This window comes from Dichotomopilus funicola (genome assembly GCF_033296635.1).
Source record: "Dichotomopilus funicola strain CBS 141.50 unplaced genomic scaffold C8A04scaffold_18, whole genome shotgun sequence".
In the NCBI taxonomy this organism is placed as follows: domain Eukaryota; kingdom Fungi; phylum Ascomycota; class Sordariomycetes; order Sordariales; family Chaetomiaceae; genus Dichotomopilus; species Dichotomopilus funicola.
The window spans coordinates 376,805-404,592 of NW_026944039.1; the positions used below are offsets into that span (position 1 = coordinate 376,805).

The following is a 27,788-nucleotide window of genomic DNA, read 5'->3' on the forward strand; positions in this document are numbered from 1 at the left end:
TTTGGAGTGGCGTTCGTGGAAAACGAGATATTGATGCGGTGGGGTGGAAAGGACTGATTGGTTCAATGATGGCGAAAGAAAGGCTAAAGGAAGATGTTGTTTAATAGACGTAGACCGCATGATATCCGGGATCATCGTGTATTTATTAGGAATTGTAAATATGCCGAGAGACCGCGCTGTTACCCAATGCCATACGCTTTCTTCGCCGGCCATTGCATTGAAGCCCGATTCTCTGTGTTGCCTTGTTATCAGCCTCATGGACCTGTCCGAAACCCAGAGATTGGCCAGCCATCACAGATATAGATGACAAGGCAGGGTGAGGCAACCTTGCCCCTTGCTGCGTGGACAACTCAGTCGGTTGTGCCTTCTTTTCAGACCCGCGTGGCGCTTTCCCATTAGGTGATTCACGGACAGTAAAAGGGCTGTGGCCTGCAGGTCAGGCCTACGAGCAACCGGAATCGGAAAGTGCAGTACTGCCTGAGCAATATGCACAGCTGCTCAAACCGCAGCGCTGCTATAGGGAATGGGAGTTGGCACTCGGTAAGGCCCAAATGTCAAAGCAATCAGGCCGTGAAAACTTTTCCAGCCTGCCAGTTTTCAGGCGGATCGTGTGAGAGAGTTACAGCTCGACCCGACGTGATAGCATCAGCCAGCTGTACGCGAAACGCATCATACACATCATCGACCGAGGCGAAGCGAGGCAAACTGGCGGCAAAAGCTCAAAGCCGAACCGGCAGAGAATGGCTCCCTTCCCGCTCTTGAGAACTTGAATGGTTGGCTCCTCACACCGACACAGCCTGATGATGCTCAGCAGCCAATGCAACATTGTGCGGCCACATCATCGACGCCATTGCAGCCGCAACACCGCGTTCCGTCACCAGCAGAGCCGCAGTGGAAGATAAATGCTGCCGGAGCGCGACCTCGTTCGAACGCGATGGTTCTCCTTTCCCACCATCGAGCGTTTGTTCGAGAATATTTAGGAGAATTAGGACCCACCGCTCGCAGTCGCCCGCTCACACTAATTAGTGCATCACTTTGCTCCCATCAGTGGTGATATTGTACCATATCCTAATCTCGAGGTAGGGCGCCCCCTATTTGATGTCGGCTTCATTTTGTGTCAGTCCTGCTAATTAATCCGAACTAGACTTGTTAGGCGCTGCGCATCGTTATCTCACCATGGAAACCACTACCGACCCTTTGACGTGGCTCTCCGCGATGTCGTCTGTCGCGGCTGCCATTATTGCCATGGCTACACTGCTTACTGTGTACATCGCCGCCGTTCAGCTCGCGTCGCAAAACCGACTGTTCAAACAAGGCCTCTCCTGGCGAGCAATCGGACCATGGGGCCCAAGGGTAACTCGCTCCAGTCTTTTGGGACTTCGCAGGACAATCTCGGTTCCTTCCCTAAGTCTCAAATCCCTCGTCGGAAATGGCTGGAAACCTGAGCTTGTCTTCCCAGCCGGAATTCCCAAAACACCCAGGGCCCACGTCGAAGAAGGGGACAACGTGCAGGCAAGGGCCGGATGGGTGAACTTTATTCAAGCCCTGGATTTGTCTCCAGACATACCTTCTGACGGGTCGATGCGCCTCTACGAGATGCAGCACGCATCCGAGCTGCTCAATGGCGTCGTCCCGATGCCCTGGACGGGCAAAGACTTGGTTGGCATCTGCTCCATTCTCGGCTTTCAGTCGCACGAGAAGTCACCGAGTCCAAAAGACCCGATGCCCTTGCCCATGCAATGGGCTGGACCGTTGGGGTAGCTGCAATTTCGATCCAGCACCAATGGCTGCGTCGTCGAGTTTCGACGGCGCATGTTCATGGCTAACCAGATCTCCGATGACATCCATCGCCACTGGAAGGGCCGCGACCTGTCACAAGAAGATCACTTTTTGCGCTCCCGTCTCTGGAATGCCATTGGCGGATTTCTCCTTCCCGACGAAAACGTGCTCTATCTTGGCGGCATATACGAGACCAAAGGCCCTCGCGACCTTGAGCCCGAGAGCCAAGAAGCCACCGACGCTCAGCTTTTCGACGATCTCACGTCCGCCAATCTAACTAGCGAGGAAATCATGCTCAAGTTATTCGGCAAGAAGAAGGACCGGCCCCAGGCACTCCGGCGCGAGGCTGATCGCGATAATCCGACCCAATCGGACCGTGGAACCAGGAACCCGGACCCCGACCCGCTCGAAGCACTGCTGAGGCTTGAGCTGGACAAAGCATCCTGTGGCTGCTCGGGAATGAAGGAGCTTTTGCGCCCCTGCCCCGGCTTCCTCTCCGTCGTCATCAACGGCGAACTTGCCTATAGCCGTGGCCTATCGTCCGCCTTGGACAAATGCAAGGAGTACGATCGCTGGTACGCCTCGCTCGAGGACGGCATCGACCCCGTCCGATACCCCCACCACCTGGGCGACCTATACATGGACGACAAAATTCTAGCGCTGATGAAGGACGCATTGCTGCACCTCTGCCCGGACGGCTTCTATTTTTCCCCGACCCGCATCGTACTAGCAGATCTCAACGAAGCCTACGGCCACATCGAACAACTCTCCAACAAAGCGGCGATGGAAATCTTCCCCACCCACGCTCTCACCACTCCACCCCCTGAAACACCCCAGGACGCCTTTGATGATCTTCTATACTCGCTCGACCTCTGCAACGACCTCCAGTGCCGCCGCAAGACAGGCTATGCCATGCTCTCCGTCGAAGACATGCGCCTCCTCGCCAAGGCCTCCTACTCGCTAAAGCCCATCATCTCTCCAGCAGGAGGAGGAGGACGCGACCTCATATGGGCCATGATCTGCTGTCCCGATCTCCCCCGCGACATCTGCAGCTCCCTCGCCCCAACCAAGTCCGACATCACGGGCTTCCTAGCAGCCCGATTTGTGTGTCGCAGTGCTTCACTCCGCTGTGCATACCCGCCCGACTTATTGCGCGGCAGCGGCGGCGCAGGCCCTGAGAAGGATGTCGACTATTATGCCGTGCCGCTTGTCGCCGATGGTGAGTTTACGGGCACACAGATCCTGGCCGCGTTGGCGTACGTGTTTATCACGTACTATTGGATCAACAAGGCCTGGGCAACTAATGTGGCGCTGTATGATAGTACTATGCCGCAAAATGTTCTTATGTGTTGATGAAGCGAGGAAGGGGTGATTCAAATAGATTGGGGGATTTGGGTTATTACCCCTGTTTGAGGTGTTAATTAAGTACCGGTCAGTTGCACCCAGTTGCTTATGGCGAGGTGACAGCAGAACCTCAACTCTGATTATCATGGCACCACCAATCATAGATCTTATCACTCTACAAAAGGGTCTCTACTAGCAGCACCAATTTACGTTTGTCTTGCAGGTCAGATTCGATCATGAATTGTGCTCAGCTTGCTCGGCTTACAGTAGCCCTAACCCTTACCCTAACCCTAACACAACTCCAACCTCTATATGCGGGAGTTCATTTTAAGCAAGTTCCTAAGCTGTGTAAAGAAACTATTACGAACCACAGACCACCGACCAGAGATAGCCATGGAAGCTTCCGTGGAAGACGACAAAAAATGGTTCCAGGAGCGTATATAATATCAGTCAAATTTGCAACCTAACGACTCCTAACACCAACATACGAAACTTGTCTAGCACAACCCTGTCTCCATCTCTAACAACAGCTCCCACCCTATTCTTGACTCCATCCCTGTCCCTAAGCCTTCACCGTAACAAACGAACTCCTAGCAACCACATCCCCCGCCAGCGCCTCCAACGACACACTCTGCAGCACATTCAACATCGGCACATCCGCCCCAGCCTTCAACATCAACATATTCCTCAACTCCACCGCCACCAACGAATCCACCCCCAACGCCGACGGCGCCATCTTCAAATCGATGTCCTCCCGTTCCCGCATAAAAATATCCGCCAGTTTCACCGCAATCGCATCCACCGCCACCGCGCGCGCTTCATCCACCGTCCCAGCTTCTTTCAATAATGCTGATAAAGGCTTCACATCCCCTTCCGCACCGCCACTCTGTGTTTGTCCTTGTCCCTTGGCGCCGATAGGAGGCCGGTACCGCAACGGCCCGAACCGCGCATCCCGTCCCATAGGCGAAGTCAGACTTGTAACATCCCACTGCGGCCCGGGGCCAGAATTCAACCCCACCAGCATCTGTGGCTGATCGAAGGGGTGGAGGATGGCCATTCCCACGGCACGCATGACATCCTCGTCCGACAGGGCCAGGGACTGGCCTGATTTGCCGAGGCCGTCGGAGACAATTTGGGAGGAGGAGGCGCCTACGCCTTTGACCCAGCCGATGTCTAACGACACAGCCGGGAGACTGCGGGAAGTGCGGTAATGGGCCAGGGCGTCTTGGAAGGATCCACCCGCGGCGTAGTTACCTTGGCTGGCCCAGCCGAAGATGCCGGAGAGGGAGGAGAAGATGACAAAGAAGTCGAGTTTCTTGGAAGAGAAGTGGTGGTGCAGGTTCCAAGTAGCAGTGACCTTCGGCCCCATCGAAGCCCGCCAGTCATCAAGCGTCAGGTTCTCCAGGACGGAATCCCTCAGCACCGTGGCGCCTTGGATGACACCACGGATAGGCGGGAGCCCTTCCGCAGTTTCACAGTGTTGTAGCGCGCGAGCGAGGTCAGATGGGTCAGATACATCGCAGCTAACGGCCACGACACGGCAACCCAGCTCGCGCAGGCCAGTTACAAACGAGGAAGTCGGGTCAAGGTTCCCGGCGCTGCGGGAGAGCACGATGATATTCTTGGCTCCGTGTGCGGCGAGGTAGAAGGCTGTGGGACGGCCTAAGCCGCCGACGCCGCCTACGATGAGGTAGGATGCGTCGGCCTTTAGCTTTGGTGTGGGCACACGCGGGAGGGTCGGGACTTGTTCTTCGGGAGAGACGGACACCACGACCTTGCCGAGGTGTTTCTCTGTCTGCACAAGACGCATGGCTTTGGAGATCTGGCCTAGTGGGAAGACGGTTACGGGATGGATGGGGCGGATGACATTTTGGGTTGCGAGACGGGCGACTTCGTTGATGACGCGGGAGGCTTCGGAGGGCCGCTCCCGGGCGAGGGCGAGGATATCGACGGACGTGAAGGAGGCAACACGGGAAAATGTGGACATGTCGAGGAGGGAGTTGTCTTGGGCGTCTCGCTTGCCGACTTCGATGAACTGACCGAAGGGGGCGAGGACGTCGAAGGCGGCTTGGAGGGAGGGGCCGCTGAGCGAGTTGAGTACCACGCTGACGCCTCGGTTCCCGGTAGCGGATAAGATGTCTGACTTGAGGGAAGAGGCGTCATCGATGTTGAAGATGTGAGTGGGGAGTAGGTTATACTCCCGCGTCACAAACTCGCGCTCCTCCTGCGACACAACCGTGACGTACACCTCCGCCCCCAAATAATCCTTAGCCAGCATGATAGCCGCCTGGCCAACAGGGTCGGCAACGCCGTTGACCAATACGGACTGACCCTGCCAGAGCCGGGCGACATCGACAAGACCGACGTAGGCGGTGGCCGAGACCAGCAGCAGAGACGCGGCGTCTTCAAAGGTCATGCCCTCTGGGATGTGAGAGACACACTGCCATGTGATGCGGGCGGAACTGCCGAAGGGGCCGCGGAGGAGGGCCATGACCCGGTCGCCGAGGGCGAAACCTTGGGCTGCGGCTTCGGGGCCGAGAGCGGTAATGATGCCGGCGCATTCGACACCCACTATAGTTGTCAGCGTCTTCCCGCCTTGATTCAGGGGTATTTGGACAGACTTACCAATGTTGTCCTTCACCTGGCCCATGGCAACCATCACATCCCGGGCGTTGACTCCATACGCCCGCGGCTCAATCACAACCGCATCCCCCTCTGGGAACCATTCCTCGTGTTCCTCAGGGGCGTCATCAAACACCAGCGAGTCCAAGAACCCGGGCATGCCCACTTTCAGACTCAGCGGACGGCCGTCCTGGAACAGGGAAGCCAGCTCGATAATGTCCTCCGGTTCAGCAGGATCCCGCGCCGACAACATCTTGTTAAGCGGCGCGTCCTTATAAATCCTCGGAACCAACACCAACCCATCGCGCACAGAAAACTCATTCTCTTCCGCATCCGACGGCCCCTGACGATTCGTCACACCATCAGCAGCCATGACATGCGCAATAGCTTCCACATCAGCTTCCGACCAGACCGACTGCTGCTTAGAATCCAAATCCAGCGTCACCAGACTGCGTCCAACATACTCATTCCGAATCACCCTCAAGAAACCATTCGCCAGCGCCATATCTGGATCAGCACACTCCACTGCACCGCCCCGGGTAACCCACAACACCCCCTTGGAAGTGGTCAGCATGGTGCGGATGCCGTTCCACGATGCCTCGGAGAGGTTGTTGAGCAGGGGCCGGCCGGCCTCGCCGAGGAAGATGGTGAACTTGCCCGCGCATGAATTGGTGTCTAAGGACTCGAGGGTTTGCACAGCGGGGAGGGATTTGCTGAGGGTTTTCGTGGTGATGGTTTCTCGTAGGGTTTGGATCCAGGTATCCGGCGGCGGTGCTACTGTGCTAGTAACAATAACCACGCCGTTTTCTGCTAGCAGATCGGACGATGATGGGCCCGAGGCCAGGACAGAGGCCAAGATGCTGCTGAGCGAGTACTGTCCCTCTTGGCCGGGGGCATCATAATCCCTCAATTCCAGCTCAACACCCTTAAACCCAGCCTGTTTGAGTGTGCTCTCCCACCCAGATGTGTCCAGCGAGGCACTCTTCTGCCGCTCGGGCTCTTCACCCAGCCACCAACCGGGTAGGAGTCCATAAACAAACTGCACGTCTACCTGGTCTTGCGTCATCTCCATCATGACAAGGGAACCGCCGGGTTTGAGGAGTTTCCGGACATTTTCCAGGGTGTGCACTAACCCCTTGGTGGCGTGCAACACCCGCGACGCGACGACAATATCGTAGCTTTCCGGCTGGAACCCCTGTGCCGCGGGGTCTTGCTCGATGTCTAGCCTCCCAAACTCCATATCGACCTGAGAGGCAAACTCGTCTCTAGCCGCTTCGAAAAAGCCGGATGATACGTCTGTGAAATGCCAGCTGCCCCCGAACGGTTCACTCTCTGACCCCAGGGCCTTCAGGACATGGCGGGTAGCACCGCCTGCGCCGGCCCCAACCTCGAGCACACGCGCACGCGGGTACTTGTGTACGACCCCTTTGACCAACGCAGCCAACTGCTCGAAACCGGGTGCGAAGCGCACCGCGTTGGCTTCGTAGTTGAATAGCATCTTGTCTGCCATCATCACCTCCAGCGGGGCCTGCTCACCCCGCAGGATGGGACCCAACAAAGGGCCGAGCCGGCAGATCAGTTGGCCGTCGGGGGATTTGGACTCGGCAAAGGCGATTGTGCGTTCGCGGTCCAGAGGGGAGTCGGACGTCCATTTATCGCTGTTGGGACCCAGACTGCCTGATGCGGCCAGCTCGAGGGTGGATTTCATCCAGGTGAGGTACTTGACGTGATGCGGTTGAAGGTTCGTGATATCCTGCTCGGTCAGGGACTGTACCGCCTCCTGGCAGAAGTAGACACACAACCGCCGGAGGGCAGTCAAGATGTTTTTGTCTTTCGGTTTGAGGTCGCGTGGGGGGGCGAGCAATCCCTTGACTGCTGTTTGGGATTCAGGGGAGAGAGTGGTTGAGAGGAGGAGGTCCGGGGCCCAGTAAACTTTGGAGTACATATCCTTAGCCCATTGCGGTTGTTGTTCCGCATCAAAACTGCGCCCAAGAGATTGGCAAACCAGACCTTCCACCTCCAGCACAGGGGTCGAATCCGAGTCGGGATCAACAACAGTCACATCCGCCTGGAAACTCTTAGCATCCAGATGGTCCATTGTCGTGTGACAAGCGAACCCATGGCCCGGTGTATTCACCACAGCACCCGAAACCCAGAGTCCCCGAATCGACACGGGCACTCTAGCCCCTTCTTCGTGAACACCTCCGCCGGGTAAGGCCGCGTAGGACGCGATAACCACCGAGTCGAGGGTTGTTGGATGCAGCAGGTGTGTGCTCACGGGGGCATCGGTGTCACATGAGGCTACCTCGATGGTGGTGACGCATTTTCGGACCGCAGCCTTGGGGTTGCTGCCGTCTTGGATAATGCTGGCTGTGTTGCGGAAGAGAGGGCCGTGGTTCATGCCGTGTTTGCGCAGGGAGGACCACATATCCTCGGGGTCGATGCGGCGGGTGTAGCCGGAGTCTTCCAAGGGGTTTGGTACCGATTTCTTCTCTGAGGGAGATGAGTCGATTGTGATGAGACCCTTGGCGTGCTGTGTCCAGTGGCTGTCTTGGGTGACAGACAAAATCTCCCACTCTCTCCAGCCGCGCGCGCCGATGGTCTTGTCGCTGACTGTTCGGAGGACAGTCTGGATCTCGATCCCATCGGCGTTGTCTGGCACGACCAACGCGGCATGGATCTCGATATCCCGGAGTTTATACCCAGATACTGACTCGGCACCACCACTCAGCTGTTTCATAGCCTCAATAGCCAAACAAATGTACCCCGCGCCGGGATACAAGATATTCCCCTGAACAACATGATCCCTCAACCACGGACTCTCCCCCACACGCACCCTCTGCCTCCAAGTCGCCGCCTCAGGATTGGCCCCCGGCACTGGCGACCCAAGCAAATGGTGCGGCGGCTGATCCCGTTCGCGATAGGCCTGGTTGACGCGAGCCTCAGCCCAATGCCGGTTGGCGTGGTTCCAGGGGTACGACGGCAGGTCGGTCAGCACCCGCGACTTTTGTTTCTGTCCCTCTGAGATGGGCGTGAGAGCGGACAGATCCACCGGGTAGCCCTTGCGGATGAGCGTGAGCGCCATGGTAAGCATGCATTCGCGGGCGTCTAGGTGGCGAGTGAGACAACCTAGATAGGGGAGGTCTAGCCCTTCGAACGCGGGCAGGGCGGAGATTTCCTTGATCGGTCCGCCGAGGGCAGTGTGGGGGCCGACTTCGAGGATGATATCCACGTTGGCGTTGCCTTCAGCAGGGTCGCCGACGACCATATCAGTAAACGCCCTGACAAACTCCACAGGCTGCAACAAACTGCCGACCCAATGCTCCGGGTCCGCGAGCTGTTTCGCCTCAGTAACCCTCCCACCCGTAACCGGCGAAGAAAACATCACATCAAGCTTCTCTTTGGGTTGGTCTCCCTTCTGTGTGGCGAGAGCACCAAGCAAAGCCTTCCGATACGGCCCCGCAATCGGCTCCATATGATGCGAATGATACCCTGTATCAACCTTCAACCGTCTCGCAAACACCCCCTCCTCCCCAGCCATCTCCAGCACCTTCACCACAGCGGTCTCATCCCCTGCCACAGTCACACTCCCAGGGCTATTCACACACGCCACCACCGCTTTTCCGTCCGTTCCCTCGGCCAATCTTGCTAGGTATGCAGTCGCGGCAGTCTCCCCCACCCCGATGGCTGCCATAGCACCCTTGGGACCAGAGCGGGGGGTCAAGGCTGCTGAGGAAGAGCGGTAGTAGGCACACGCCATTGCTTCGCGGAGGGATAGGCCACCGGCTGCGTAGGCTGCGGCGATTTCACCCGAGGAATGGCTTGTTACGGCTGTGGGGGTGATTCCCCAGGTGCGCAACAACCTGACAAGCGCAATCTGCACGGCGACACAGATGGAGATACTCAGGGCTGTTTGGTTGACGCGCGTGCTCGCTGCGTCGCGGAGGAGTTCTTCGGTGAGAGACCAGTCCGCGCCGAAGGAGGTTAGGTATCCCTCTGCTTCGGTGAGTGTTGCTTTGAACACGGGGTATGACGAGATAAGTTCCCGGCCCATGGCGTACCATTGGGCACCTTGACCTGTGAACACCATGCCGATGCGGGGAGTGGAGGAAGGGAGGCGGGTGGGTTTGAATTGGGGGGCGGATTCCAGGGCTGTGATTACCCCTGACAGGTCACCTGCAGGCGAGGGAGGAACGACGTGGGCGGAGACCCAGCCGGTGGGGAAACGTGTGCGGTGCTGGAGGAGGGTGTGGCTTAGGTCGCTCAGGAGGCAGGGACTGGGGTTGGTGTGGTTTTGGAGGTAGGACGCAGTGTCGGCGAGGAGGCGTTTGCAGGCTTGTTCGTCGCGGCCGTGGAAGATGAGAACTGAGGGTTGGCTGTTCTCGGTCTTGGTCTCGGACTGATCGTTCGTGAGAAAATGACCGTTAGTCTCGGCATGGCCATTGATACCATTGGTACCATTGGTTTGAGCATGGCCGTTGGTAAGAAGATGACCATTCGTCAACGAGTGACCATTGGTCAGTGTCGAAAGAGAGGAGACACCCTCCAGAATAACATGGCTATTACTCCCGCCATAGCCAAAGTTATTCACCGAAGCCCGCCACGCCTCGCCGGGAGCAGCTGGCCACGGCTCCAACTCGGTAGCCACCTTCAGATTCCACTCGTCGAGTCGCAGCTTCGGGTTGGGCGTCTCAAAGTTGACCGTCGGCGGGAGCTGGCCTTTTTCGAGGGCCAATACCACCTTGATGACGGATGCCAGACCGGAAGCGGCCTCCGTGTGACCGATGTTGGTCTTGACTGAACCGACGCGTAGGGGGGCCTTGCGAGGTGGTCCTCCGGGCCCGAAGACGGCTGCGATAGCGCGTGCTTCGATCGGGTCGCCGGTGGGTGTACCTGTGCCGTGGAGTTCGCTGTTCTAGGTTAGTTTCTCTCTCTCTGTCTGATCCATGTGCGTTGAAATTCGAGTCCCAAGCATCTCAAAAAAAGAACAAAAAAAAACAGAAACTCACAAATACTGTGTATCACTCGGACTCAACCCAGCCCGTCGATAACACTCCCTCATCAACTCCACTTGCGCCTCCTCCGACGGTGTCGTAATAGTCTCCGTCTTCCCATCTTGATTCAGCGCCGTCTCCCGAATAACCGCCCTAACCGGATCCCCCGCGGCCAACGCGTCCCTCAACCTTTTCACCACAATCGTCCCCACGCCCTCACCACGACCATATCCATTCGCCCTGGCGTCCAACGCATACGACTTCCCATCAGGCGACAACATCCCCAACGACGTCAACGTCTTGAACTGATCCGGCGCCAACATCACATTCACTCCACTCACAACCGCCATATCCGCCTCGCCCGCCCGCAACCCCAGCACCGCCTGATGCAGCGCCACCAACGCACCGGAGCACCCTGTATCCAGCGTGAAACTCGCACCGCGCAAGTCAAAAAAATGCGAGATCCGGTTCGCCGACATGGCTACCAGCGTGCCGATGGGCTCGAATCGGGGGAGGTTATCCCCATCCCGCACAATCCCCTCATGGTAATCGTGCATGAAAACAGCCGAGTAAACCGACGTGTTCGACCCCGCCACGGCACTCATCGGCATCCCGGCATTTTCGAGGGCCTCATACGCCGATTCCAGCTGCAGACGGTACTGCGGATCCACAGCGGCCGCGGCCTCACCAGAAAACTGAAAGAAATTTGCGTCAAAGAGGGCCGGGTCTTCGGTCATGAAGTGAGCTCCCTTGACGCTGGTGGTGCCGAGCTTTTGGGAGTCGGGGTGATAAGCGCCTGCGGCGTGGAAGCGGGAGGCAGGGAAGGGTGTCCAGGCATTGCGGCCGTGCGTCATGAGGTCCCAGAGACCGGAAGGGGAGGAGGCTTCGCCGGCGAATTTGCAGCTCAGGCCGACGATGGCGATGGGTTCGGTCGCATAGTCTAGGCTGCTGGTGCTGCTGCCGGTGTGGCTGCCGGTGCCGCTGTCGGTGCTGCTGTTGTCGATGCTACCCATGGTGTCTGTTTGGAGAGTGCTGAACTAGATGTTGAACTAGATCTTGAACGAGTGAACGGACAGGAGGACGCTGCTACAGTGCTGGACGATGAGGTAGTCTGGTAGCTTGGAGAAGGTTCTGTAGACCCAAATGAAAGAGAGACTTTGTCACAGACTTTGTCACAAGCATGTCACAGGCATGCCGTGCCTCTTTGAGTTAACAATCTTTAGACTTCTCCTCGGCTGGATCGCAATGTATCATGTCACTTACTTCCTTTCTGAGTGTAAAGCCTAACTCGGGAGAACCAGTCTTACGACAAACCCTCCGTCCTTCTCGGCCCTGCAATGCAATGCACCCTCACGCCCGATAACGACGCCGGAACCATGGCGCATCCACTCGCCTCCGGGCCGGGTCCGCTCCGCTCCGGATTCCGCATGGCCTGCCGGGCCGGACATACTGCGCGATCCGCGACGCGTGCAGGGTTCTAGAAATTCCAAAAAAACTCAAAAAAGCAAAAACTCCTGTGAAATGCTCCGGATGGCACCCGGCGCTGCACTCCGGTTGCTCCTGCTCAAAACTCCTGAAATACTCCGTCGGGTAATTACATGTAACAGAACGCTAGACTGTTTTCAGACTGTCTTTGTTGTTTGTGGGGCGAGAGCTGAGCTTCAGTCGCGCATTCCGCCATACGTCAGCCACCGGGGTTAAGGGATATTCTCCACTTTTCACACTGTTACAGGGAGTAATTACACCGCTGTGGATTCTCTTGCGGTATTCGCTCTTTCCTCCTTTATTTCTCCGGCATTGCCTCGATTACAACATCGCATTCCTCACATGCCCAGAACCTTGCAAGAGTCACCTCACAGTTGACCATCCAAGAATAGGACGGATTCCCCGGGATATTACTGCATGGCGCACGCGGTAGCGCAACATTCTCCAGAATGGGCATGAGAATGGGGCATCCACGATTCCCCATAGAGTGCTGACCAGAGGGGTAGAGAGGACCACGCCCAGGACATATATGCCACTTGCTCTCCACGTTCCGGTGCTGGCGCAATGGCAATGTTACCTCCATATCCCTAGCCAAAGCCCTGAAAATAACAAATAATTCAACATACAAACTGCCCACGCTAGTCCAAAATGGGATCAATCGCAGAGCCCCGGCCTCTCTCCCATGTCTGCATCATCGGCGGCGGCCCAGTCGGCCTGATCTCCAGTCTCCTCTTCCGCCGTCACGGTCTCCAAGTAACCGTGTTGGAGAAGAACCCCAAACGCGAAGAGGTAGGCCCCCTTTCAACGCCTTCGACGCCTTCAACGCCTTCAACGCCTTCAACCCGTCAACAACCCCAAAACCTAAACACATGATCTCAGCATCACAGCATGTAATCATACTAACCGAGTCCAGGTCGGCGCCGGCATCCAACTCCACCCCAACGCCCTCCGCGTCCTCCAATCCGTCAACCTCTTCCCCCGCATCCTCAAAACAGCCATCACCCCCCCGCACCTCCTCCTCAAATCCTACAAATCCGGCGAAACCCTCTGGGACCAGGATTTCATCGCCGATACCAAGCGTTACGGCGCGCCACTCATCGCTTTGCAGCGGACTTCGCTGCAGGCGTGTCTCTATGAGGAGGCGTTGGCCCAGGGTGTGGTGATTCGCCATGGGGTTGAGGTGAAGCCGGGGGATGTGGATTTGGAGAATGGGGTTCTTCGGTTATCCGGGGAAGTGCTGCAGGCGGATCTGTATGTTGGTGCTGATGGCGGCCGGTCAGCGGTGCGCGAGGCGCTGATCGGTCGTGGCCCACCGCAGCCGATCCCGCATGGGCGGGTGGTGATGCGGATTCTGATCACCGAAAAGGAGATGTTGGCGCGGCCGAGCCTCCGGCATTACGCTGAAGATGGAAACATGGTTGTTTGGCTGGGGCCGGACTGCCAGGTGGTGACGTATCTGTTGGATGGGATTTTCAACGTGGCGTTTACGTGGCCGTGGTCGAAGGACAAGGCGGATGTGTTTGTGAAGCCACAGCCGGTGGATATTGATGCGTTCCGTAAGGGGTTGGTTGGGTGGCATCCGGATTTGTTGGAGATGCTGAGCCTGACGTCGGGGGTGTTGCAGTGGATGATGTTTGAGCCGACTATTGATGGAGAGGAGGTGCCGTGGGTGGATGAGGGCTCCAAGTTTGTGCTGGCTGGTGACTCGGCGCATCAGTCGCTGCCGTATCTGTAAGTTTGTTTCCTGCATCCGGGCTATTACACGGCGGCAGCGTAACGAGAGTAAGGACACTCACTAACCCTCCTAAACAGTGGCCAAGGTCTAGCAATGGGCTACGAATCCGCCGCCCTCCTCGCGGCCCTCGTTAGCAAAGCCACCGCCCCCACCCAAGTCCGCGATGCCCTCGCCATCTACGAGCGCAAACGCAAAGAGCGTACATCCCTCATGATCCGCGCGACGCTGCGCCAGGGCCGATTCACTCAAATGGCTGACGGCCCATTGCAAGAGGCCCGCGACCGTGAGCTGCGCGAGTCCGCGGGCTTTCCTACCGCGGGCTGTCCGAATATGATGAGTGATCCGTTTTTTCAGCGGTGGATGTGGGGGTTTGATGCGGAGAAGGAGGCGGATGAGGCGTGGGAGGAGTATAAGAGGGGCTGTGAGAGGGTGCCGGAGGGGTTTGTGCTGGTTCCTAGGTCGCGGGGGGTGTGATCTTTGTCTAATTTTGCTAAGATGTTGATTATTCTTTCTGGGTTACGTACGACCTGGTCTGTTTGAATACATTTTGAGTTGGCCAAATAGCGACCGAGCCATGTCTGTCTCTGTTTCTGTGACCACGCAGGCGCAACGCTCTGGATCAACACTCTGTCGGGGTCTTAATTATATTCTTCCGTATGGGAATCGAGAGGCAGGGTGTGTTCGACAAGGACTAGAAGAACACGACAAAGAGTCGTCCCAGGGCGTTTGGCCTGTTCCAAGTTTTAGACTCTTGCCCGCCAAAAATAGCAGCCAACTTGGGTCCCACCTCTCACAATTGTGATTAAGCCTTGAGAGAAGAGCCAGGTTGCATGACCACAGCTGATTCAATGATTCTTACTTTGTTTTGTCTAGAATCACTACGTGTAGGGGGAGCTGTTATTATGGACTTTATTGTTGGTCTACTGTTGATTTGAATAAAAGAAGGTCGATCAAGACACAGCTCTTATGCACCATCTTATGCTGTTCAGATTGCAACATCTTGAGGTGCCTAGATTACACTGTTCGACACCACCAGGACATGTGCCACCCGCAGAACATGCTTTCGGGAGCTAAATTTAGGTCCACTTCTTAATCAATCTTTACAGAGGGAGAGGCTCGGGATGCTCCCAATTGCTTCTGGATTTGTGCGCCGGAAAAGAGAACCAAATGCGAGAAATGGTACCTATGTTTCTAAACGGAGATTGCAAGGAATGCATGCAAGCTTGGGTTCATGCATGATTTTACAGTCAACCCTTAGGACCTAAAACCGTAACGAGAACAAATGTAGTTGATGGACTCAGAGTTCAATTGGTCTGGTGCGCCTGCGCCCAGTTGCTCTCTAGGAGTCCCTTCTCTATCCACTGTCCTGGAAAGGAAAAAGACAATCGCTAACTCCATATATTCCCTAACACGCTACCTTATGCAGGAAGTCCCTCAAAGGAAAATGGCACCGACGCCAGCCCCAGCTACCCCAGCAACAAGCAGTCCAACGTCAAGACTCATGAGTACGCTGGCACCGGAGGTGCCGGAGTGGCTGCTGGTGTTAGCACCGCCGCCGTGGGCACCGCCAGCACCGCTGCTATGGGCACCGCCGGCACCGCCAGCACCACCCCCGCGCCTCTTGTCCAGGTCTCGGTTGTGACCATCTCCGGGGATAGTGTTGTTCGGCTGGTGATGCCCGTTGTGACGCGCAACAACGTCGGCAATGTCACGGGTGTTGGCATTCGGCAGTTTGGCCGCGGTTGCTGCGATGGCAAGGAGGGAGAGGACGGCGGTGTGCTTCATTTTGATCGTTTTCTACTCTAGTGTTTCTGGTTGCTGGTGTGGTGGTGTGGTGGTGTGCTGTCCTCAGTACTGGGTAGGGATTGAATGTGGTTTGGAGTTGTGAGTGAGTTTATTCAACAGAGGCGTCAAGGCACGGCCGATTTATAGTTAAGGTAAGGTAGGTACTTTTCGTTTTTCAACCATCCCGAGCTTGATCATACGGACTATGAAGCGAGCATTAGTGCCTTGAAACAACCGGCCAATGAGCAGGCAACAGCGACGCTCGCGGCGGCTCGCATTGGTGATTGGGGTACAATCTGTGTTTTCTAAGTGGTTTCATTATTGATAATACCCTCTCGGATTCCCAAGCAGCCCTGCCCTAGGGGCTGGCCGTTTTCGGTAATGCTTAGTGCCGGCCCGGCCGCCCGGGTCAGGCCGGAGAACACCGCGTTAATTAACACCAGGCCGGTTTGGAGATCCCGGCCGCCCACCTATATAATAATCAGCGCTACAGGTCCCTTACCATTGCGAAAATTGTTTTTAAATACCTGTTACGTCACCATGCTGTGTATTCCCTATCGAAGGTGTGTGCGACCCTCGCCTCCGTTTTGGAGCTCGCTGAAACGCCGGCCGGAGAAGCTCAGGTCCGAGGTATGGGGCCGGATGTTCCGATCAGACCCACCCGTTCCTCGGCCCTGCACTGAAGCAACACTGGTCTTCACCACCCAAAAGACAAGCTTATGATCGCCGGATCAGTACCTACCTACTAACATGATTCAATGCTTAACGAATTCATTGGCGTTTGTTCGCTGCGTTGGCATCCGAAGCAAATAATTAGGTAATTAAGCAGCCCTGCAAACATATCCCGTGGAACCGCCTGACAAAGCATTTTTTGGAATTCTGTCAACAAACAGCTCTTCTCGAAATGGATAATCCCATCCGTTGCGTCTATTTTATTTCAGCCTTTACTTGAAACTACTTCTAGCAGAGACCAGATCCGCGATCTTTGCAATGGATACTCGCCCCATAATGTCAAAAACAGCCACGTTGGCGCCAAACTCCTTTGCAAACCAGTTGCGCAACTCCACGGCCATGAGCGAGTCTACGCCGTAAGCCGACAGCGGCTTGCTCGGCTCGACATCCTCGGGCGCGATGGACATAGCCCGAGCAAGCTTCTTCGCCAAGGCTCGCCGCACGACCTGCGCGCGCTCGCGTGAACCCACCGCCGCCTCGCGGAAGAGCGCGCTGTCATTGACCACAACAGAAGCAGCGCCAGAAGAAGAAGGTTGTTGGCCTGTTCTTGTTGTTTTCGCTGCTGCTGGGTCATACGAGAAGGCGGCGAAGAGGGGCCGCCCTAGCAAAGCTGGCACGGCACGGCCCCTGGCGACGAGGTCTGCGGGTGTCCGCAGCCCGAAAAGCACCTGCTCCGGCTGGCCGTGAGCAGGCGCGGGGAGCGGGCTGGTCGGGTCGAGGCACAAAGTCAACAGGCCCAGGAGCTCGCTGGCGTCGATGGGTTGCATGTCGTCGGCCCGCTGGCGCTGGCGCTGATACGCTTCCGTCTCGGCGATGATGCCGATGTTCTTCATCCAGCCGATGTCCAGGGAGAGCGCTCGCTGGCCGCGCGCGAGCCGGTGGCGCGCCAGGGCGTCCTGGAACGAGCAGCCCGCGGCGTAGTTGGCGCTGGCCATCTGCCCGACCACGCCGGCGAGGGAGGATAGGAGAAGGAAGAAGTCGAGGTTCTGCGGGAGGAGACGGTGGAGGTTGTACGAGGTCTGCACTTTGGTGCGCACGCCCAGGTCCCACTGCGCGTACGTCATGCTGTCCTGGAAGATGGCGTCCTGGAGCACCATGGCAGCGTTGATGCAGCCCTTGATGGGGGGCATGTCGCTGCGCGCACATTGTTCCAGCACGCCGGCCAGGCTCGATTCCGAGGCTACGTCGCACTGGGCCGCCAACACGTTGACATGGCGAGCTCTCAGTTCGGCCACCAGTTCCTGGGCCGCATCGGATGTCCCTCCCGACCTGGATGCCATGACGATGTGCTTGGCCCCGCGGTCGGCCATCCATCGGATGATCTCCCTGCTCAGACCGCCAGACCCTCCGGCGATGAAATACGATGCCTTTTCGTCGAATGTCCAGTGCCGCTCTTGTTTTTCAAGATACTTCTCGGAGGGAGGACCAGATTGATTAGTATGGAACGCCCTTCGTTCTGCTGACGTTCTGCCGAGGGGCAAAAAACTCACCGAAATCACGTCCTGGTCTCTCGCGCGGACGACAACAGGTCCACTTGCTGCTTCTGCAGCCCCGCTGCTGCCCTGGATGGGCCTGAGAGCTTCGTTGATGCGCGATACATCAACGACGTGCCCCGGCTGGAGCGGCTGAATGCTGCCCTCGCCCAGCAGCTGCACCATCGTCTTGGTCAGCCTGCCAACAACCTCCCCGTGTAAGTCTCCTCTTCCTAGCTGAACAGCCGAGAAGGATATGTTTTTAGCAAACACAGACATGGGGAGCGCGGTACCCGCCGCAATGTTGCCACGGTTGCCCACCTCGACGAAGCGGCCACCCGGGGCGAGGCACTCGCACGAAGCCAGCAGCGCGTCCTCGCCGAGAAGCGCGCAGTTGAAGACGACACTAACGCCTGCTCCCTGTGTCAGGCGCATGACGCCACGCGCAAACGCTGCCGCCGGACGGCGGGGGAAGATGTGCTCGGGTTGGATGCCCAGCTTCTTGGCCAGGAGCAGCTTCTTTTCATCGGGCGACGAGAAGGTGGCAAAGATGCGGTCGACGCCGTGCCTCTTTGCTATTTGGACCGCCATCTGGGCTACCCCCTCGCCCTCGGCTGCTGCGTGGTGGATTAGAATGCTCATGCCTGGCTGGAGGTGTGCGACGTTGACGAGGGCGTGGTAGGCAGTGAGCCCGGGTACCAGCGACGCAGTAGCGGCCTCGAAGGAGGCCTTGTCGCGTGGCGGCACCCTGGCCACGGCCGTGTGATGTGCGCGCAGGTACTTGGACATATGGAAGGATCCCAGTGGCAGAACCACGCAGACGTGATCACCCGGCTGGAGCAGGGACGACGGGCTACAGTTGCTACCCACCCGTGTGATGATTCCGGCGCAGCTGGTGGTGGTAGGGCCGGAGCCCGACACCTGCTCGTCACCTTGACCTAGACTCCACGCCTTGGCTTCGATCTCGACCTCGTCTGGTGCGATGTCACTGTTGGAGCTGTGTGACAGGTCCTGGACGAACGAGAGGTGACCGACTCCAGGGGCATCATTACCGGCATTGTCAGGGCTGCGTGCCGAAAGCTGCATGGCCGAGGTGTCTGCCCAGGCAACCTTGCGTGGTTGTGGCTGTAGGAGGGACTGCAGGGCCTGATTTCCGTCCACGTTCTCGACTGCCCGGCCTGTCATCAATACGCCGTTGCGCAGGACATACTCAACTTCTTTGGATGATGATGGCCTTCCCGAGAGTGAGGGTGCAAACGAGACTTGGAACGTCTTAGCAATGATGTCTGCATGAGCCGTAGAATCGCTGCCGCTGCCATCCTCAATCTCAATGGTCAGATTCACGAAGCGGATCCGCTCTTGCTCCTGTTCTGCTCGGACGGAGCGCAGGAAGCCCTGGGCGGCGCTGTAATGTGCCGCCAGAGGATCATCTCTCGAGGTCGGCGCTGTGACCCACAACAGCCTCGGGGAGTGTTTGACCAGCAGCTGCAGGGATGCGTAATGACGGTCGGAGAGACCGGCCAGGAGCGGTCTGCCGCAAACCTCGGCAATACAGATGACTGCGTCGTCCTCGGTCAGACCAACCAGGGCATCGGAAAGCTCGTCGGCAGCAATGGAGGAGATGGTCGGCTTCGGCTGTTGCTGTTGCTTCGAGTCAGGGCCAGGCCGGCCAACCAGGCTGCCTACTGCACTGGCTACCTGCAATTGCTGGTCTGATGCTCCTTCATCGACAACGATCACAATGCGGGGGCTGCGGTCTTGCTCAGGCTTAGGCTCAAGCTCAGGCGGTGGTGGTGGTGGTGCAGCAGCAGCCGCTGCTGCTGACAGATCAGTAGTAGTGGACACAGCTGTGGACACAAGGACGCTCATGATATGGCACTCTTCGCTCCTATAGTCTCGCAGCAGGACATCGTTTCCGGAAAACCCGTTGGCCCGGAGCAGTTTGTCCCACATCGGCTCGCTGACAGCTGCCGAGTGGGGGCGCCACTCCTCGCGAGCAACCCACCAGCCGGGCACAAGCCCCGCCATAAAGTTGGTAGCGATGTCGGCCGGGTTGACGACCTCGACCAAGACGAGGCGGCCGCCCGGCTTCAGCGTGGCGCGCACATTGCGGAGCGTGTCCTCGATATACGGCGTCGCGTGCAGCACGCTGGCGGCAATGACCATGTCGTACGAGCCCGCCTCGAAGCCCTGGCTTTCCACGGACCGGCCGAGATCGAGCGTCTTGAAAGTCATGCGGCCATGCTCCACCAGATCCGGCCAGCGACTGCGTGCTCGCTCAAAGAAGACGGGCGAGATGTCTGTGTACATGTACTGGGCGAAGCTGGGTGCGCCTGTCCGGACCTCGCGCGCCTGCAAAGCCTTCAGGACATGGCCCGTCATGCCGCCTGTGCCGGCCCCGACTTCGAGGATGCGCATGGCCGGGTTCTCATGGGATGCGAGGTCCAGGAAGTTGGTAAGCCGGCCATCGGCGCAGAGGTTGAGAAACAGGTCGGCGTAAAAGGCCTGGGCCAAGTCGGACTCGAACACGACCTGCAGCGGGTCCACGTCTCCCGCCAGGATGCTCCCGAGCTGCCGCGCGCAGGCCGTGTATAGCCTCCATGCGGGGAGCGCCGCGTCCACCTCGAGCAGGCGCGCCTCGAGGTCGGCGTCGGTGATGGTTTTGCCTTCCTGTCGGCGCGCCGGGGTCAGCGTGGTAGTGTGGTGCTCCATCCAGTCGACGTGTCGTGCCAAGTGGTTGGCTGGGATCTTGGAACGATCGATCCGCTGCAAGGTGCGCACCGCCACGAGGTCCAGCGCCGCGCACAGTTTGGCGTGGTTGGCCACCACGGTGGTCTCGTCGCGCGGCTGAACATTGGCGCTGCAGATACGGGCCAGCTGCTGCGGCTCGAGAAGGCTGAGCTGCGGCTTCCACTCGATTCCGTACAGGAGCTTCTTCTTATTGTTACTGTTCTTGATCTCTGCTGAACTTTCTGCTGCATTCTTGGACACGGCCGCCGTCACGGCCTTGGTCACGGCCTTTCCGATCGCGCAAAGGACCGTTCCGTCTGTTGCCAGGGCGTACAGCGTGCCTTGCTCGCCAGCATTGGTCTTGGTACTCCCGTTGCTAGTAGCCAACCACCTCACCGGAGTCACCGCCGAGGCGCCGCTGTTGTTGGGGCGTTTTTGTTGTTGCCATCCCGCGGCAGCAAACCACGCCTTCTCCAGACGCACAGGAACGTTGGCGGCGGCTTGCTGCCCGGCGCTGGCACGCAGCACATGGAAGGCAGTGTCGAGCAGGGCCGGGTGGACCAGGCTGCCGGTCTGGTACCGCTCTCGGGACACGTCCAGGTGCGCCACAGCCGTCTTGTCGCCGTCCCAGCGGATGTCGCGGAGCAGTTGGAACCAGTCTCCGTACTGAAGTCCCTGTTCGGCCGCGTCGTGGTAGAAGACTTGCGAGTCCACCGGCAGCTTGCACCCTGTCTCAGCTCGTGTCATGAGCTCGCGCACGCCTTCATCATCAGCCATCTGTTTGTCTCCGTCTGTATACTCGACGGTTACCCTGCCGTGGAAACATTCGGACCACTGCCCGATGCTGCTGCTGCTACTGTTGCTGCTACTGCTGCTGCCGCTGCTGCCGCTCCGGGCATACGAGAAGATGGCAACATCAAAGCTGTGCTGCTGCTGCTGCTCTTCTTTTCCTGCCGCCAAGGGTTGTAGGTGCACCTGCGTCTCGGTCCGCTCTTCCCATGTGTTGGGTACGAGAATTGGGTGGAGGAAGTCAGCGCGCTCGAACTGGTAGCCCAAGACGGTGCGGTCGTCGACATCTGCCAGTTGCTGCTGCACTGCCTCGATAGCCATCATGAGCATGCCAGCGGCTGGGTAGAGCACGGTGTCGCTGATCTATATAATTTTATCCAGCCAGCCAGTCAGTCAACCAGTCAGTTCTGCAGCCAACTGCGGAAACATACCTTGTGATGCCCTATCCATGGCGTGGACTCGACACTGAGAAAGTTCCTCCATCTCGGTGCCAAAGGGTTCCAGTCCGATACCCGCACTCCGAGACAGTCGCCGCCCTGGACGGCCCCACGCAGCCTAAAATCCCGGCTGAGGCGTGACTCGGCCCAGTAGCGATGGGAATGGTCAAACGGGTAGGAGGGACAGTCGAGCAGCAGAGGAGGCTCAGGAAGCTTCGATTCCTCTTCTTCCTCCGCGTGCTCTTCTTCTTTTCCGCCGCGGTTGACCGCCGAGACAGACACGCCGTGGCCCGAGCAGAATAGCTGCCCCATCAACTCGACGAGGGTCTCGGGAGCTGGTCGCGACCGGTGGAGCACACTTGCGTACCGGATCTGCTGCTGCTGCCGCTCTGCACTTATGCTATCCTGCACGGGACGACGCAGTGCCGGGTGTGGGCCGACCTCGATCAGATCCGTCACGTGTTCAAAAGAAGAAGAGCTGACGAGCAGACGGACTGCATTGGCGAAGCGGACGGGTGACACCATGTTGCGCACCCAATACTCGGGCTGGATCAGCTCGGCCGCCTTGGCCACCTTGCCCGTCACGGATGAGACCATGGGGATTGTTGTTGCTGCTGTTGCTGTTTCCGCCGAGGCCGCCAAGGCCGCCGCATCGCCTTCGAGGCCTTTCTTCTTCATCAGAAGCAGGTACTCGTCAGCAATGGCGAGCATCGATGGCGAGTGGTAGGCCACCCCAGTCCTCAGCTTCTGGGCAAATATGCTATCCCTGTCAGCCTGTGCCTTGACGGCATCAATCGCGGCTTCGGGGCCCGATAGGGTACAGTTAAGCGGGCTGTTGACGCAGGCCACGCACACCGACTTGATCGCGATCGCATCCGGCACGTCGAAAATCTTGGAGAGATAATCGGCCACTTGGTCTTCCGCGAGATTCACCGAGAGCATGGCGCCTGGAGTGGAGCTGGAGGCGTTGGTGTTGGTGTTGTCGTTGCTGATGCTGCTGTTTCTAAGCTTCCCGGCCAGCTGTCCCCGGAAGAAGGCGACCCTGCAGGCAGATTCCAGTGATAGAGCACCGACGGCGTAGCTAATAACCGTCAGATCCATTTCGTAACCACATGCAACAAAAGATATCCGGGACTGTTTATGGACCAAGTTCATGGCTCAGGGGCTCAGGTGCTCAGGGGCTCAGGGTCAGGGTTAGGGTTAGGGTTTCCACTCACGCGGCGGCAATCTCCCCTGAGGAGTGACCAACGACTGCCTTGGGAGTGACATCAAAGCTTTTCAGTAAGTCAACGAGTGCCACCTGCACCGCTGTCGTCAACGGCTGGCTGTACTCTGGTTTATCGATGTTTTCAGGGCTCCGTAACGCGTCTGCCGTTGTTTATGCACGGGTTAGGGTTGTTAGTTCTCAAACCAAACAAAAAGGTAGATCGCTCACCAGATACTGATGACCAGGGAGCACCCAAGCTGCGGTATACCCTGTCGACCTGCCGTAGCGTCGCATAAAAGACAGGATAACGGCACAGGTCGCTGCCCATGGTGGCATACTGCGCTCCTTGGCCGGTGAAGACGAAACCCAAGCCGACCTCGGCCGAGCTCCGAACTGGTTTGCTACTGGTCAGCTGCTGCTGCTGCTGCTGGTGGCCCTCGGTCTCTGCGCCGTCCATGGCAACGGAAAACGACCTCCACAGCATGCGGCTCCGTCGTTCGGACAACGTGTGGGCCAGTCTGGCGAGCTTGGAGTGTCCGAAGGCGACACGGCCGGTCACTCGGTCGTCTTCGTAGTAGGAGTCGTTGTAGGAGTACGACATGTAGGCCTGTGTCATGCGCTTCAGGGCCGCCTCGTCGGCGGCACTCCAGACGAGGAGCTTCGGTAGTTGTAGCACGGTCGATATCTCATCGTCGTCGTCATCGGCAGCGACGGTACGCGGGGTATGCGAGGTACGCGGACTGCTGCTAGTGCTGCTGCTGTTACCGCTGCTGCTGCTGCTGCTGCTCAGCTTCGCATCTACCGGTGTACTAGCACCATCACCACGACCACTGCCACCATCGAGATCGGAAATGGTACAATGATGATTCCCGTGTAGGCCCCTCTGCTGTAAGTAACTCATCGCATCGTCCAGGATGATATGCGAGTTGGAACCCCCGAAACCGAATGAGTTGACTGATACCCGGCGTAATCCTGAGCTTGGCCAGGGCGTGGTCTCGGTGGGAAACTTTTGTGTTTTCAAATAAATGCACGGTCAGCCAGCGTCTGATAAATCAAATAATAAAGCCCGGCGTATCAGGTTGTTTATGTAGGTGACAGCACATACCGCGAGGTGGTAAGAGTCAACATCGATATCGGGGTTGACTTTCTCGAGCAGGGCCTGCCCAGGGATAACGCCTTTCTCCAGAATCACTGCAGAAGAAGAAAAAATAGATCTGTCAGAGAAGGATTTTTGAGGCTAAAGCAGTCGGATGAGGGCGACTTACAAATAGCCTTGATGATGCTGGCCAGGGCACTGGCTCCTTCGAGATGCCCCATATTTGCTTTGATAGACCCGCTGCATAATTAGAAATGGCATTAGCTGAGGTGCCTAAGAAACAACAACTAGACATGGGAAAGGGGAACTACTAGGAAGGGGTTGTTTGTTCTGTCTGCAAAGCAAAAGAAGAAAAAGAAAAACTCACACAAAGAGGGGTTCTTCTAATGACCGACAGTTTCCAAATACCCTGCCAATGGCTCGAGTCTCAATGGGATCGCCTACTTTTGTCCCCGTTCCTAATCAAAATACGACACAACACGGCTCTTGATTAGTCACTCATGCGCAAGACGGGAAGCAGGGAAACAAGCGGACTTGAAGAGGAAAAGATTCATTGAGAAAACGGAAGGTGTCGTTGTGCATATATATATAATATATCTGCTTACCGTGGGCCTCAACATAGCGCGTCTGATCAAACGGCAGTCCCGCTCGCTGGTAGACATGGCGGATCAGCAGCTCCTGAGACTCGGCGCTGGGCTGGGTGAGCACGGGGGTGTGGCCGTCCTGGTTGGAGCCGATGGACCGGATCACGGCGCGGATCATGTCGCCGTCCCGCACCGCCGCCGTGACGGGCTTGAGCACGAGCGCGAGGAAACCTTCCCCGCGGGCGTACCCGTTGGCGCGCTCGTCGAAGCTGTAACACCGCCCGTCGGGGGACAGGAAGCCGCCGCTTGACAGAACCTGGAATACACCCGGGTCGAGGAGGAGATTGGCACCTGTGACTAGGGCCTGTTTTGGGGTTGTTAACATATATATTTTCTTATATTGGTCCAGGTTTTCCTTTTTTTTGAATTTGAGATGGAGTTGGGATTTGGATTTACCACCTACTAGCCATCACGGGCACGGAAAGAAGAAAGAAAACAGGGGCACTTACACACGAAGCATCGCCCGCCTGCAAGCTCTTGCAAGCCATGTCCACCGCGGACAGCGCGCTGGAGCAGGCGGTATTGACGTGGATACTCGGGCCGCGCAGATCAAAGTACCAGCTGACCCGGTTGGGAACGACACAGGCGACGGTGCTCCCTGTCACTGCCGTGCGCTCCGTGTTGTCTGGGTCCATGGCCGCCATTCGGGCGTAGTCCTCGAGCATCGAGGCCGAGAACACGGCGGTCTGCGACCCCTTGAGCGTCTCGGACGGCATGCCGGCTGGGGAAGAGGAGAAGATCGATGTCAGTCAAAATCTAAATCATCTCAAATTATCTTTCCCAGAAGGTCTCTCTCTCTCTTTCTCTTTCTCTCTCTCTCATTCACTCACCGTTCTCAAACGCATGATATGACGTTTCCAGCGTCCATCGTTGCATCGGGTCCATGGCAGCGGCCTCCTTGGCCGTGACAGAGAAGAAGGGGGCATCAAAGGCACCCGGGTCCTCACTGAGGAAATACCCTCCTTGGCGTTGAAAATCAGACTATATATAAAGAAGGTCAGTGTCAGTCATCATGGCCTCCTCAAGCTTCATAGAGTGGGGACTGAAGTGGGGAAGGGGGGGGGGTTACTTTGTGGTTATTGTCGTTCGAAAAGGAAGCAGCGTTGAGTCGAGACTCGGGCCAGTCGCTCCTCATATTGCGGCGCTTCTCCAGGACTTCCCAGAAGGAAGAGTCGTCGTGTATGTTCTGCGGGAGCTTGAAGGCGTACCCCACAATGGCGATGTCATCGAGCAAGGCTGCCGGCCTGGTGCGGCCGTATGTCTTAACCATTCTGAAGATGTGATTGTGTGTGGTGTAAGTGTATGTATCTATTCGATGAGATGGGATGGCAGGGCAAAGATTTGGACACGATCTGGTCTGGTGAAGCGATGTGATCTTTTCTCTCTCGAACAGTCCCGCCGAGTCACCCAAGTGATCCACCGTCTCTACTTATACTTCCCTCAGCGAGCTGTAGGAGGTGGGCAACTGGCCTCTGTCCCTCTGTCCGCCCCCAACTCTGGACTCGTGCGTGCTTATTGGCTCTTAGCTCTCTGTGGGTTCTCTGTCACTCTCTCAGCTACCTACTCCAGTCACCGTGCGTTGTCATGGTCCCATCGATTTTCTTCCGATAAGCTCTTTCCTGTGCCGCGGTCCCGGAGCGCTTCTTCGATGTGATAGGGCAAGGAGAGCAGGCTTCACCTGGTACCTGCATGTCACTGCATCAGAAAGCAGGCTTTCTGGCGATCCCGTGACTTTTCCGATGTCCTTTCCCTCTCCACAGTCTCAGACTCTTACACACTACTTGCGCGCTTGGCAATACGCCAGTAACGCGAATCCAACCCTAGATCTTTGGTTTGTGCGGGTCTCGTGCCCTACACGATGTACACGCCGAGACTTGCACTCTGAGTCGCAGACCTCGATGCTTCCGGCGGTGTCCCTACCAGGTTCCTACCAGGGGCTCGGCCCAAGATTTGGATTCACACTAACCAGGACTTGGTAGCTCCGGAATGTTTGTCATCGGCTGGCCGAGAGGTTTGCCAACATCCCAGGGGTCCGAAGACAAACCGACCACCATAAAACCCTGTAATGCACAAAGTGACCGTGACGGCGTGAATGCGGTTCTGGCCCGTGCACGAGCCCAATCAGAGCCCTCGCAAATTATACCTTCCCAACCTGTCAAAAACACCGTTAACTACACTACACTAAAGAAAAAAAGGGACAACAAACTACCATTCCGTCCCCTCCCAAATTCTGTACCACCCCACCGCCACCGCCACCACCAGCAGCAGCAGCAGCAGCATCTTAGCAAGTCGGCAAATTTTATCCAGTGCAGGATCGAAGACCGGGGATATCGGATCGCGCTGATGCGTGCACGAGCCAGGGATTCGGTTCCTCACTTGCTGCCAAGCCAGGCTGGAACGTGATTAGGTACCGAGTTTACTGTCATAATCCACTCGAAACCCGCTCGATTGCGGAGCCGAGAACGTCCCAGGGTTCCAAATTCCTTCTTCAAACTTGTTCAGAGGACCGCTTCGCACCTAGAGTTAGCGTAAGGATCAGCAAGCCAGCGGTGAGTCCGAGACCTTTCGCCGGGTTATGTAATCCTCGGAGAGGGCGCAGAAAAAAAGCCAAGCCGGCTTGCCTGCCGAGACCTAATTATATACGAATATATCCCAAACGGCCCCAAACGGCCCCCACATGGAAGAAATCTCTCACTTTGGCCCCTGACTGATGCAGCACTGGGCCTGTCGGCCGGGATCCTTGTCTTTTTCTTGACCGCCGGTACACGGACCTCTTCTCTTGTGATGGGGAAGAACTTGTGTTCTGCTCGCGACATGTAGCATGCGAAGTCTTTCTGGGATTTCTTTCCTTCTTCGGTAGCCCTTTTCTTATGGACAGGAAAACTAACAAAACTCGGTCAAAAGGATGTCAAAACACACAAACAAAACAGTTTGTTC

The 27,788-nt window shown here is 57.3% G+C and overlaps 5 protein-coding genes across 5 annotated transcripts; 2 read left to right on the forward strand and 3 right to left on the reverse strand.

Annotated features, from left to right (window-relative positions):
* Positions 1 to 1,176: 1,176 nt before the first annotated feature.
* C8A04DRAFT_27171 (uncharacterized protein) lies at positions 1,177 to 3,132 on the forward strand (the record flags this gene model as incomplete). Its single annotated transcript, XM_062780203.1, has 2 exons — positions 1,177 to 1,700; positions 1,779 to 3,132. The coding sequence occupies 2 exons, from the start codon at positions 1,177 to 1,179 to the stop codon at positions 3,130 to 3,132; spliced, it is 1,878 nt and encodes a 625-aa protein (XP_062638538.1).
* A 553-nt stretch (positions 3,133 to 3,685) lies between these two features.
* Positions 3,686 to 11,752, reverse strand: C8A04DRAFT_27172 (putative polyketide synthase; the record flags this gene model as incomplete). The annotated part of the gene is made up of 3 exons (XM_062780204.1): positions 3,686 to 5,694; positions 5,749 to 10,655; positions 10,755 to 11,752. 3 exons carry the CDS (start codon positions 11,750 to 11,752, stop codon positions 3,686 to 3,688), a joined length of 7,914 nt encoding a protein of 2,637 aa, XP_062638539.1.
* A 1,120-nt stretch (positions 11,753 to 12,872) lies between these two features.
* Positions 12,873 to 14,433, forward strand: C8A04DRAFT_36082 (putative salicylate hydroxylase; the record flags this gene model as incomplete). Its single annotated transcript, XM_062783399.1, has 3 exons — positions 12,873 to 13,013; positions 13,138 to 13,955; positions 14,037 to 14,433. The coding sequence occupies 3 exons, from the start codon at positions 12,873 to 12,875 to the stop codon at positions 14,431 to 14,433; spliced, it is 1,356 nt and encodes a 451-aa protein (XP_062638540.1).
* A 960-nt stretch (positions 14,434 to 15,393) lies between these two features.
* On the reverse strand, positions 15,394 to 15,744 carry C8A04DRAFT_27174 (uncharacterized protein; the record flags this gene model as incomplete). Its single annotated transcript, XM_062780205.1, has 1 exon — positions 15,394 to 15,744. One exon carries the CDS (start codon positions 15,742 to 15,744, stop codon positions 15,394 to 15,396), a length of 351 nt encoding a protein of 116 aa, XP_062638541.1.
* A 944-nt stretch (positions 15,745 to 16,688) lies between these two features.
* Positions 16,689 to 26,121, reverse strand: C8A04DRAFT_10930 (polyketide synthase; the record flags this gene model as incomplete). Its single annotated transcript, XM_062776765.1, has 13 exons — positions 16,689 to 17,885; positions 17,967 to 21,805; positions 21,895 to 22,985; positions 23,122 to 23,272; positions 23,340 to 23,796; positions 23,914 to 24,117; positions 24,217 to 24,302; positions 24,377 to 24,447; positions 24,575 to 24,665; positions 24,813 to 25,155; positions 25,301 to 25,572; positions 25,682 to 25,832; positions 25,921 to 26,121. 13 exons carry the CDS (start codon positions 26,119 to 26,121, stop codon positions 16,689 to 16,691), a joined length of 8,154 nt encoding a protein of 2,717 aa, XP_062638542.1.
* Positions 26,122 to 27,788: the final 1,667 nt, after the last annotated feature.